This window comes from Ursus arctos, unplaced genomic scaffold (genome assembly GCF_023065955.2).
Source record: "Ursus arctos isolate Adak ecotype North America unplaced genomic scaffold, UrsArc2.0 scaffold_2, whole genome shotgun sequence".
In the NCBI taxonomy this organism is placed as follows: domain Eukaryota; kingdom Metazoa; phylum Chordata; class Mammalia; order Carnivora; family Ursidae; genus Ursus; species Ursus arctos.
The window spans coordinates 17,625,116-17,638,149 of NW_026622874.1; the positions used below are offsets into that span (position 1 = coordinate 17,625,116).

General features: G+C 47.8%; 1 protein-coding gene across 1 annotated transcript in view; it reads left to right on the forward strand.

Moving 5' to 3' along the window:
• The window catches only part of BRINP2 (BMP/retinoic acid inducible neural specific 2), a 102,888-nt gene that overhangs the window by 46,596 nt on the left and 43,258 nt on the right, over positions 1-13,034 (forward strand). The window contains exon 2 of the mRNA XM_026509291.4: positions 6,396-6,742. Coding sequence (XP_026365076.3) covers positions 6,474-6,742 — 269 coding nt within the window. The 5' untranslated portion in view covers positions 6,396-6,473. The remainder of the gene's footprint in view (positions 1-6,395; positions 6,743-13,034) is intronic.

Sequence of the window (13,034 nt, forward strand, 5' to 3'; positions counted from 1 at the left end):
CAAGTCCGAAGCCTCTCCAACCGACAGGTGAGTCTGTCCTTGATAAGTGAAGAGCTGGTCGTCACACCGCAGAAACCCATAAGTTTGGAGCCCTGAGGGGATGGAGCCCACAAGGTCTCATGTCACTAAAGCGTGTGTATCTGTGTGTACGTATGTGTACGTGTGTGTGTGTGCGCGTGTGTGTATGTATGTACATCATTCTTTTAAAATCATCACAGGACCCCCAAATCCTACATTTTGTTCCTCCCCCACGAGGGCAAGTGCTGGGTCACTGCATCAGACTTAGTGCCATCCTCTAGTACATTCCTTGTGTGTAGGAATTGCTTAATCACTGACTGACGGACAGAAGCGGGTGAGGAGGAGGCCAGCCGAGTTAGAGGTCTTGGACTCAGAATGTCTGAGTTTGCCTTCTGCTTCCCCGTGGAGTGACCTACGGCAAGGCCCTTCCCCTCTTCCAACCTCTCCTCTTTAAGGGCTCAGAGGAACGTAAGAACATTTAGGAAACGGCCATTATAATTAGCTCTTACCTTTGCACAAATAAGCATTAATCTTGCTCACCTGATTTTATGCAGGGAGGCTCTCCATATGCCTCACCTATTTTAAGTCGTTTCCTGACCAGCGGTCGGAAAATGCAGCAAACATGGCTTGCCCGGGCTGTGCCGGTTCTGGGGGTGAACCTGAAGCTTCTGTCACGGAGCCTAGAGAGGACATGGCGGTCGGGGATGGGGGAGACATCTGCCTGGGTTCATGTGGGGAATGATGGCCAAAACCGCTCTCAGAAGTGCAACCAGGAGCATATGATCAGGGCGAAAACGCCGTGGTTGGTCTCCGTGGAGGCTGGCAGATCGCCCCAACAAGAGGGGAGAATGCGAGTCACTGATGGAAACTGACAGCCGGCCATCCACCCCTGAACGTCCTGTCATTCCTCTCATCTGTCCTCCCTTTCTCGTCAAAGGGGAGGTTTCACGCTACGATGTCGTGGACAAGAACAAATAACACTTTCTGTGAGTTTTTACCATGGACACCCTCCGATTCACTCAAAAAAATATCTCCTCAATAGAGTTGGCCAATTAACCACTCAAATGGCTTGAAAACTTATTTAATGTCACTGCCTAATCATTTTATTAAATGTCACTGCTCCAACGGGCAAGAATTTTGGCTTTCTACCTCACTTCTCCTGTGCTTCCCTCCCTTTCTGCAGCAGTTTCCTCCCAAAGAAGTCTCAAGTCTTAATGCCTCTCCCCTTATATGCGTGCCCTTTCTATTTGCATAGAATCACGGAATGTCAGTATTGGGCAGGGCGCTAGGGATCATCTTACCTCCTAGATCATTTCACCCGTGACCAAAAGGAGGCTCCCAGAGGGAAGTGACTTGCTCCCAAGGGCAACCAACCTGTAAGTGGCAAAGCCCGCAGAGTCTTCTATTCACATCCGCACGTGAAGCCGGGAGGTGTAGACAGTACAGGATCTAGACCGGGTGGACCCGGATCTGCCCCGGAAACACATGGTTGGCTTCTGCAGTTCACCTCTCCATTCCTGGCCTCAGTATGTTCATCTGTCAAAAGGGAACATAAAGTCTGGAAGATGAAGTTCAAGTGTAATTTTGTCACCTTGTGGTTCACGCGTGGTAACCACCGGGCGCGTAGTAAGTGATTTATGCTGGCGTTTATTCACGACCTGAACAATTTCGTTACTTATGGTATCAATTTCCCGTCTATTTCTCCTTCTCTTCTGGCTTCCAACAATAGCTTAGCTTGGCTGTACCCTCCACTCCTCCAGCAGGTGACCTCTCCTCTAGAATGATTTTCAAAGAGGAGGCTCTCCTTCTATCTTACTCACCAAGATTTAATGCACGAGCTGCGGACGTCCCAAATCCTAGCTGCTCTGCGTATCAACACCCCCCACACACACGTAAATGGAGATTGAGACCACCAGGAGGACGCAGCGCAGTCCCCACGGGTCCTCAGACAGGGGACGGTGTGGAATGGGAGCGCTCCCACTGCACTGCCTACGTCTACTGCAACTTCGTCTGTACTTGATTTTCTCTATTGGCAAGACCATAATCCGTTTCATTCACGGCTCAGTGAACTTATTTTACTTGTGCCTTTGGTCCAAAGCTAATTTATTATTGGTGTAGGTGTAAAACTCTGTCTTAAGTATAGTGTAAGTGAAATGGAGTTATTTGGCTTTCACAAGTAAATTTATAATTTTTTTCCTCAAGGAGTTAGCTCAGCCATGACTTGAAGACACTCACGTGTAAATGGAGGTTTGCTATGTAGCCAGCTTTAGGTTAAAATGATCCGTGGAAGCATCGTGGGGAAGGTGCTGAGTGTTTTAACCTGCTGAATATTAGCCACACCACCAGAAGCCATGAGAATTTACATGGTTAAAACTTGCTGGACATTTGGTGTTACCAAATTTTGAGTGATATTATTTGTGGAGCATAAACACAAGACTGGCCCAAAACTGTTCCCCTCGAAGAGCCTAATTTTTCCACGATTGTCAATGCAGCAATTACTGTCTTTTTTTTTTTTTAAAGGTGAAGGCACACCTTCTAGAATTTTTTTTTAAAGAAAGTTTTGAAACCAGTTAAAACTGCTCTTTCTTAAAGAGAGATTTTTTAGTCAAAACGTCTTCAGATCCTGAGGAAAGCGATGAAGCGGAAACCGTATGATTCCAAGGCCAAGTGTATCAGAGGAGCGTCAGCACTGAATTCAGGCGTTCTTGCTGCACTCAGCAGACTTGGCCCGGCAATCAAAACCGTTTGATTGTAAAGCTGATAGTCCTATAACCAGGCAGGTTCCAGCACATTGTGAGCTCTGAAACAGCATAATTACAAACGCAGAATGACAAGAAGCACACATTGACTTAATAGATCTCATTTCTTTCCAAGACCACACAGCTTTTCACACCTGTCCTTAGAAAACTCTTGATTGGTGGTGGTGGTGGGGGGGTGGCAGCGATAGCACAGGGCACAAGGGGTTCAGGGGCTGCCCCAAGGCCGCGTGTTGTCCCTGGCTCACCGTGATCCCTCTATAAAAGGCACGGGATTGGTTCACCACATACATTTGAGGACTGACTGTGTGTGAGGGCTGGAGTTACAAAAACAAATATCTGACCTCTGACCTTGAGGGGTCTGTAATCTGGGGGGGGGGGGTTTGAGGTGAGCAGCCCTGCTCTGTTGGAAAACTGCCACACTAGCTTTTTCACATGCCAGGAGCAACAGCCGGCCTTCCTCAGGGAGCGCGGGAACCCCTCACCAGACCAGGCTGTGCGCAGGGGAGAGGGTATCGCCATCTTTTATGTTGTCTGTATTATTTTCCTATTGCTGTGGAATGGATTACCACGACCTTTGTGGCGTCAAACAATACAAATTCACGATCTCGCGGTATCAGGTAGGGGTTAGCTGGGTCCTCTGCTCAAGGTCTCACCAGAGACCTTATCTGGGGCTCAAGGTTCTCTTCCAGGCTCATGTGGCTGTTGGCAGAATTTGCTTTCTTGTGCTGGTATGAGTAGTTCCCATTTTCTTACTAGCTGTTGACAGAGAATTGCTCTCAGTTCCTGGGGGCTACCTGCAATCCTTTGCTGCATGACCCCGGAAGGCTGTTCACAGCATGACTGTTTGCCTTCTTCCGGGTCATCAGGAGCTAGTCTCTCTGATACTTCACTTTCTTTTAAAGGGTCTCATTCTCCTGATTAGGTCAGGCCCACCAAGGATACTTTGCCTTTTAAGCAACTCAAAGTTAACTGATTAGTAACCTGATCACGGGAGTAGTATCCCACCATATTCACAGGTCTTGCCCACACTCAAAGGGAGGTGATTACGTAGGGCGTGCACTGTAAGACGTGGGAATCTTAGGGGCCCTTTTCAAATCCTGCCTTCCATAGTGTTCTCCCCCTGTCGGTGCCTTTCCACTTTGCTGTGTTTGCTGCCTTGGCCTGTGGCATCAAGTAGTCCCAGTCTCCAGAATGAGACTTCTCCCTTCCCCTCCATCAATATGCTTTGAAAAACAGAACAATATTCTATAAGAGGAATGAATCACCAACAGAGTTTCAGATAATGCAACGAGCATTATTTTGTATTGTCAATGCTTAGCATAGTGTCTGGCACTTAGGAGTTCCCAATTTATGTTTCTCAAGAAATGAATGTGTGAATGATTAAATGAGAAGTATTTTGGGCAACCTCATCAGTTTACATCCTCTAAAAAAATTCCTACCCCCCATGTGCAAGGCTGACTCCTTTTAGTTTATATCACTTTCCCCCTGATTTAAAAGTAATACATTGCTTGTTATAAAACACTTGGGGATTTTTCTTCCTTCCATGATTTTATTTTTTATATTTAACTTTTTAATCCATCTGGAACTAATTTCCCAATATGATGTTTAAAATATTCCATCCCCTACCCAATTAGTCTGGAGTGTTTTTATATATATGTGTATATTCTAAGTTGTTTATAATAAGCTCTATTTTTGAGCTATCTGTTCTCTATCATTGATCTGTCCATCCAATTTATGTGCTAGAATCACCAATTTTAATGATTAGAATTTTATAATATGTTCTAAGACCCAGTAGGGCAGGTGTGACCTGATTATCTTCTTTTGAGCTTCTCTCTCTTGACCAGTTCATGAAACAAGGGTCTGTTGGGTAGCTCAGCCTTCTCTGGCAAGGTCTGGATATGGAGCCAGATCTAGGTTTGTACTCTGCCTCTGCGTCTTTCTAGCTCAAATCCGCTGAGTCCCAGTGAGAAGCAAACTGATAGCAATAATGCTATATCATGAATTTATGGTGAGAATTAACTGGGGCAGCTTCTAAGAATCCCCCAGCACATAGTAGGTGGTCAGTACCTTCTACCCGGAGAAGAGGAGTGACTCTGAAGGTGCTGATGCTCATGCTTCTGTCCCCACATCCTTGTGAGCAGGGACCACACCTCTTTTGAAAACACAAATGCTGAGGCTCGGGTCTCTCAGACTCTGGCCAGCATTAGTACTTGGCCCCGCCTCTGGGCAGCTTCTTCAGGACTCACACTGGTCCAAGGGAAGTTTGTTGAACTGGAGCCATTACAGAGTACATGGGGACTCTGGGAGGGGGCGTGAATCAAATACGAAAGCCCACTTGGCCTGCCCTTACAGGACCCTGGAAAGTGCCAGAGAATTAACACCCCCTGCTTCATCCCCAGGGAGCCTTCTTTGGTTTTGGCTGCCAGAGAAAGTCCTCAAAGCCACAAATTACAGGCACTCGGGTTGGAAGTCATTCTAGCGCATTCTAGCGCATTCTAGCACTGAAGTGGCATTGGCGAGGGGACATGGGCGAGACTCTGACAGCATGAGCTGTTAAACATCAAAGGCACGAATGCAGCTGTCAGGAGCCCACAGTACTGAATCGGTCCCCTGCACCTGCCCAGAGCTTCATGAAGATGACCAGTTATTCTCAGGCAAAGTGCAGGCACTGGAAATCAAAGGCCTGTGAGGAGTCACAAGGCAGCCAAGAGTTTTGGAGGCCAGAATCTTCTTTCTTGGCACCTTCCCTTCTACTCAGAGCAGACAGGGTACATACTCATTCACTCCTTCAAGAAGGGTCTCTAAAGGCCTGCTGTCTGCTCTCGGGAGGACACCCAGCCCTGCCTTCAGGGAGCTTTCATTCTGTGCGGAGAGTCAGAACGACAGGTGTCATGTGTACACAGATCTGCTCTCTGACGATGGCGATGCGCAATCTGATTTCCCGTTCTAACTCCTTTCCGGCATGGCCTTCTGTAAAAGAAGGGATCAGATATTGGAAGCTGGAAGGATTCTTAGATATTACGTAGTCAAGCCTCTTTGTTCTTTATAAGAGAAAACTAAGCCCAGAGAAGGGAAGGGATTTGCTGGAGTTCACCCAGCTTCACAGCAGCAATGGGACCTCACTACTTCTCTGCCCCACCATTTGCCACCTGAGAAGTGAGGTCGCTGTTCACCTTCACTCAAGCTTCTAGAGGCATCTCACACTTTGCGGGGCTATGACTGACACATGGTGAACATTTTGGGAGAGGAAGACAGAAGCAGCAGATGGTGTTGAGTCAACATAGGAAACACAGAAGCAATTTACTGTAAAGGTTGGTCAGATGACCAGAGTTCAAAATTCTGGTTTCTCCTCTTAAAAGCTGCATGAACTTCAGCCACTTTGTTCCTCTTCCTCAACCCCGGCTTCCCATGTGCAAAATGGGGACGGTGGCGTTTCCTCTAGGATTGTTTCCAGAACGAAAGGCAATCTCCATCAAGCCCTCTGCTCAGTGCCTAGAGTGAAGAGGCCTTGTTAGCCTAAGGGCTTTCTAGAACGGGCCGGCCGGCCGGTCCGCCGCGCACGGGCCGCGGGGCCGAGACAGGGGGCTGCACTGACCTCTCCGTGTTGGACTTTTCCAGCGCCAGGAGCCCTGGAGGAGCGGCACGGAGGCGGAGAGCGTGGCGAGAGAATGAAGACACCAACCGGCCGGGAGAAGCATGAGGTGGCAGTGTGGCACTCGGTTTAGGGGGCTCGGGCCGGCGGCGGCCCCGTGGGCAGCCCTGCTGGCGCTGGGCCTCCCGGGCTGGGTGCTGGCGGTCTCGGCCACGGCCGCCGCGGCGCTCCCCGAGCAGCATGCGTCCCCCGCCGGCCAGCCGCCCCTGGACTGGCTGCTCAGCGACCGCGGCCCGTTCCACCGCGCGCAGGAGTACGCCGACTTCATGGAGCGCTACCGGCAGGGCTTCACCACCCGGTACAGGATCTACAGGTGAGTGGGGACCAGCGGCGCCCCTGAGCACCCCAGCCGCTGCGCGGGGCTCCGCCGGCTGAGCCCCCTCGCGGGCCCCCAGACTGAGTGGGTGGGGGGAGCAGCCGGCAGGGAAAACAAGCCTACCATGTTGGTTTTTAAAAAAAGAAAGAAGAAAACACATACAAGCTGGAAAACCTGCTGATGCCTCCTGGGGAACATAGCAAAAGGGTTTCTATTTATAGGCTGTGCTGCTTGTAAATTGAGGACAAATCAGGCGGCATGGAGTCAGCGTGTGGCCCGCGCTGCCGCAGGAGGTCAGAGTCAAATGCTGGGGCCGGGTTTTAACTAATGGGTTAGATACTTTTATGAGTTGTAATTACCTAGACATGCAAATGAAGGAAGGGCAGCTGCAGCTCCTGCCTTGGAGGTCTGGGGAGACCTGCAGTGTCAGGGGGCAAGCCTGCCTTGACCCTTGTCCCCGCCACGGCCTCAGCTGGCCTTGCCCATGGTAAAGGGCTGGATCTACTTGGCCCTTTAGATCTATCCTTGGGAGCGTCAGAGCTGAAAGTCAGACGGGAGACTGGCCAGGTCCATCTGATGAGGGATAAACCAGGCCCATCGTCCCAGCTGCCGGACCAGCACTTCAAAAGGAGAGGGTTTCTCGAAATCCTCACCTCCAGTGACCCAGAGAGCCTCAGGGCTCCCAGGAGTGCATCTCTGAATACAAACTTCCCCTTCATCCCTGTGCCCACTTGCCCTGTTGTCATGGCTCTTCTGTCCCCTTCACCTTGCCTGTGGTCTTCAGACAACCCTGGAAGGTTTGCTGAAATTTTTTCCTTTTATCAAAGACATTTATTTTCCAATTACAAATGAGTTTCTAATGCAACAAAAAGAGAGAAAATATGAAAAAGCACAAAAAGAAAGAAAACCAGAAAAATCACTTGTTCTTTAGCAGTTAGAGGTTGCTACTGTTAACCTTTCCGCGCATGCACTTTTAGTCCTAAGAACATACTGAAATCTGGGGCCCTTGCTCAAGCTAGCACTTTACGTGCCTTTTGTACATCAGCTCATTTAACCCTTACAACGATCCTAGGTTGGAAGAACCATTATTCTCCACTTTTTACAAATGAGTTCAATGAGGTCCAGAGAAGTTAGGGAACTTGCTGAAGGGCACACAACTAATGAAGAATGGAGCCAGGATTAGCTTGCAAATCGTCAGACTCGAGTCTGGGTTCTTAAAATATATTTAGAGACAATTTTTGTTGTTGTTGTTTCTGAGGGTTTTTTTAAACTTCCTCAATAACCATGCAGTCTGTTTAGGCTAGTATAGGGTCTGCGAAATAAGGTTTTTGGGGTCTTCATCACTGGCAGGCTTCCCAATGGTAAGAGCAGCTGTGTACAGAGGCAGTTCTCCTGGTACATGATTCCCACACACAGGTGCAGACAGAGGGACAAGACCAGGTGTCTGAGGGGCTTGTACTTCATGGGTACAGAGGTATATACGGATAAAGTCCTGCTCTCAGGAGCAACCCACCCAGCTCTCCTTTCAGACCATTTCTCTTCCACTGTGCTTGGATCCGGTCTGGTCTTGGAAGAGACCGCAGTTCACACTCCACAAGGCTCTGGTCCTTGCCATCCTCCAAAGACTACAGAAGAAATTCACTAGGGCCACTGAGGCATGATTCAGCCAACTCAGGCTGGGAGAGGGGGCGGTAACACCTGCTCAAGGGAAGCTAAATGAGCAGAAGAGATTGAGTTGACTTTCAATAAATATATAAGAAACTGGCCATATGCCCCCCACCAATTTCCTATAAGGTCACTCAGAACGATGCTTCTCTTTATTAAAGAATTTTTTTTCCATCCAGAGAGAGACAGAGAGAAAGAAAGAGAGAAACTCCACCCTAGAATGTATTTAAGCAGCAAATGCCTCCAGTCCAGGGAAGCAAGATTTAATTCACCTTAGACTTTTCAGTTCACCCCAATCTTTTAGAAGCGCTGCTATCACCAAATGCGTATATATATATTTTAAGTATATTGGAACTGAAATGTCAGCCTGGGGATCCCAACACCACTATCCACTTCAAAGGGCTATAGAAACTAGAGGGAATAAACCATCACGTTTCTTGTCCCTCAATAGATTTTTCTTCTCATGGAGCCCCAGCCCAAGCCTGGCAGCCCCTGAATGCCTGGGCGGCAGCTGAGAGCCAGCCCATGGGGAGTGTCTGTAATCACTTCTGCACCATCAACCGTTCTATCAGTTGGTAATGGTTTCCTGATCATTTACTGTGACAAGCGCTTCCGCTGTGCCCTTCCGTTTCTCTGGGGTCAGTTATTGCACATGAACCTTTACTTGGGGAAACAGTAACCAGTCATTCTGACAGGAATGCAGCGTTCTGATGTGTGACCCTATGGTGGGACGAAGAGAGAGTGGTCACACACGGCTGCTCCAGGAGCATTCTGGGAGTTTTGCCTTTAGTTATTTCGCAAAATGGTGGATCCATGGATACCGCTGTAGGGCTCTATGCTATCCCTGTGGGAATTCATCTTTATCCCTTCCACTTTTGTCTCTAGTGGCAATTCTCTCTGGCAAATTCAAGACCTTGCTGACTCTGATGAAAGTGGTTATAGAAAACTGGTAAAATATACATTGAGGGTCATCCCCAATGACTAGAAGGGCATTTTGTCTAGAAGGGCACAGGGAGAAAATGCGTGCAGAGAACATCAGCCCTGGGTTTCAAACAGCGTTAGTCTTTCATTCGTTTCTTTAAGAACGCTTTCTATACACAGAATTCAGATGGTGGCCACCTGTGCCTTCCATAGAAGAAAGGAGGGGAACTGTGATGGGAGAGAATTAGACTTCCCCAGGGGGCAGACGCACATGAGCTCCCTCACACAGCAGGAGAGAGGCTCTCCTTCTCTTCTCATGTGTGAACTGATCGTAACTAGCGTACAGCAAGGTTCTACTGTTAAGCTCCAAATCCCACCTATTCTTACTTGGGTATCAGAGTGTGCTCTTAACTTAGGGAAGAGGGCTGGTTGTTCTAGAATAGCTTTGGCCTCTAACTGTGGGCCCTTGAGAATGTTGCCCTGTCCAAGTTTGTATTCCTGTAGGCACAGGTGATCCAGAGTGAAGGTTCTCGAGCCAGATGACCTGGGTTCGAATCCTGAAGTTGCAGCTTACTAGCTGTGTATTGTTGGGCAAATCACTTAATTGCTTTGGTCCCCAGTGCCCTTATTTATAAAATTGGGACAATAATAGTTGCCTACCTGATGGATTGATGTGAAAACTAAATTCGTTAATTGACGTTAAGCACCTAGAACAATGTTAATAAACATTACCTATTTTGGATTGTCCTCAACAAATATTAGCCAAAGAAAGAATGGTATTGAGATGAGAACCTTGGGTGCTATCTTTGTGAAAATGCCTGCTGAGGGCTTCACACCAACAGACTATATGGCAAGGAGAAAAAAATCATTCTCTTGCTTTCCTTTTCAAAGCAATTTAACCTTTACCCCTCAATCTTTTTCTCTTTGGGAGAGGAAACCAACAAAAGGATGAAAGAATCTTCTCTGGGGCACACACTTACTGGTCACCACGGGTAACAATCTTTCTCCTAAAGTCAGGGATTGCTGCACGGGCCTTCCTTGGGACATCCTCCAGAAGCCAGTCACTGCCAGCTCCCTGTTGCGGGGGATGAAACGAACAGTCTCAGGATGGCACTGTTATGAGAAGAAAGACAATACGCACTCTTGTTAAGCCTTCCTAAATAACAGGATGGGCTTGGCTGTCTCGCCCAACTTTAGGCAAGCTTTTAAATTCCATTAGCCAGCCTCTCACCATGTCCTCAAGCCCTGTTAGACCAAGATTTGAGCAATCAGCCCACTTCTCAGACTCTGTCTCTTAACAGGCTAGTCGTAAGAGCTTTAAGAGCAGAGATCTTGTCTCCAATTCCATTTGTGACCTTAATGCCCCCTCCCTTGCTTGACTCCATAGCCCCCACCAGGACAAACACTTAAGTGTTCAACCTCTCACAGCAGCGCTATGAGGCAGATGCGGGCTATTAGGGCCCAAGGCAGTGAGACGGACTTGTTCAAGGTCGGAGAGGTAGCCACTCACAGCCAGAAATAGCACTTGGGGCTCCTGACTTCAAGTCTCCTGCTCATTACTCTAGACCATGCCACTTCCCTCTGACTGGTAAGTGCATCTTGATCATACCACGCAACCTAATCAGGCACCTAAATTGAGCTGATGCAAATGTAAATATGGTTTCTCGAAACACTCTAGCGGTAATGTTCCATTCTCTCCTTGCTACAAATCAAAGTAATGAGCAGTCTGGTTTTTTTTTTTATTTCTTTTTGTATTAAAGCTTTAATAGAGAGATAATCATGGGATTGGAAAAAATCCAAGCCACTATGATGAAACGCTTGAAACTCGGAAAGAATAAATTAAAATTAAGAGAGAAAAGTTAGAAATCATACAGAACAATGAGCATAATATGGTGGTTGGGAGAAAAGCAAAGCTAGGTATAATTCCAAATTATTGATCTTAGTCATTATTACCCCCATTTCTATCTGCTTTTTTAGAAAGGAAGGGTCTGGGGATACATTAGAAGCCTTTTGGGAGGAAAATAAACAAAAATGAAATTAAATAGCTATCTTCCCCGACAAAAAATGATATTATATTTTGATCATATTCTGGGCAAATTTTGCAAATTTTGAGAACCAAAGTAGGACAAAACTGAAAAACAAGAGGGTGGAGTGATACCCAAAGGTAGGTAGCATTGAGGCAGGAATGTGTTTCAGCAGGTGCATCTGGAAACATGCAGTAGGGTGAGAAGGGATAGAATCGGATGATGTGGTGAACGAGGGCGGTTAGGGCAGAAGAACCTTTCAGCCGGCACCGGAGCAATAACCCTAAGAAAACATAATCTTAGTGCAATTCATCAGGATAAAAAATAAGATTTGGCAAGAGCTTACATGTGAGGGAAGGGAGAGGGAGGAACAACCAAATATTTGATCCGTACCACTCCAGGTGTGGTTGGTACACCAGCAGTATCCGCATGCCTTGAGAGCTCGTACACATTACAGGACCCGGGGGTCTCACAATCTGCATTTTAACAAGAGCCCCGGATGAACAGTATGACAAGAAAGCTCGAGAAGTACCATACTTGACTATACTAAGTGCCTGGGAGGTAGAGAGGAGAGCAGGACTGACCGGGGTGGAGAAGGACAGAAGGCAGCATCCCCCATGATGCATTGGAGGGAGTGGGAATATTTACAGGGAATGTTACAAATGACATAGAATAGTAGTCAAGGGAGGTGAAATTCAGGAGTTATTCGCGCCAAGTCACATGAACTCATAAGAATAGATCCAGCAGCTGGGAGAAAAGTTAAAAGCAAAAAAGGCTGGAGGGCCTAGAACCAGCCTGTGGGTGCCTCCGGGAGATGGAGAGGTGAGGAATGGAGAGCAGCTGTGGAAGCATCACCCAAGAGGGGCTCCAGAGCTGACTTAGCATCGGGACCATGTCTCGCGGACTAACAAATCCTGATTTGGATAAACAGCGAGCCCTGGGAGAGGCGCCATCTCCAATGAAGAGATCACAATCCACATAAATAAATGGCAACCCAAGGCAACGGGAGTCGGCCTGGGTAAATCCCCGAGATTTCCTAGGCGTGCTGGACAGCGACCGAGGTAGCGAAAGGCTGCGTTATCACGCAGCAGCAGGGCGCCACACGGGAGGCCGCGGTCCTCAGGGGGGTGGCACAGGCAGGAAGAGGTGAGCTCTTCTGGAGAGATGGCCTCACCCAAGTGAACTGGTTGATCTCTGAACTTCTCACTGGATCTATATTTTGACAAGGGATTTCGTCGGGATGGAAGGAGGGAAGTGAATGGTGTACAAACTAGAAAAAACAAATTAGAGCAAAATCAGAGGCAAGGTGGCAATGGTGAGCCTGCAGTTCTGGTCACAGGCGCTATTTCTCCGTGCACAGGTGAGGAGGTAGGAGAGGGACAGAACAGCACGTTGAGAATTTACTTTGATTCCGCATTTGATGCTGGCTAAATGTAAGCACCTCTGACATGGAGTATCTAATCTAGGCTGGGGACCCAGCATAAGATCTTCACCCAAGGAATTTCATTCCAGAAACATCTGGAACGCCCTTGAATGGGGCCCTGCCTAACCTCAGCCTTATGCCAATTCCTATCTCCATCTCTGACATGGAAACACACCACAGAATGCGACAGACCCATATGAAGCTTCCCATCATGTAAAAATAACTGAACGAGAACGTGTTCTGCTGTCTTGGAGCA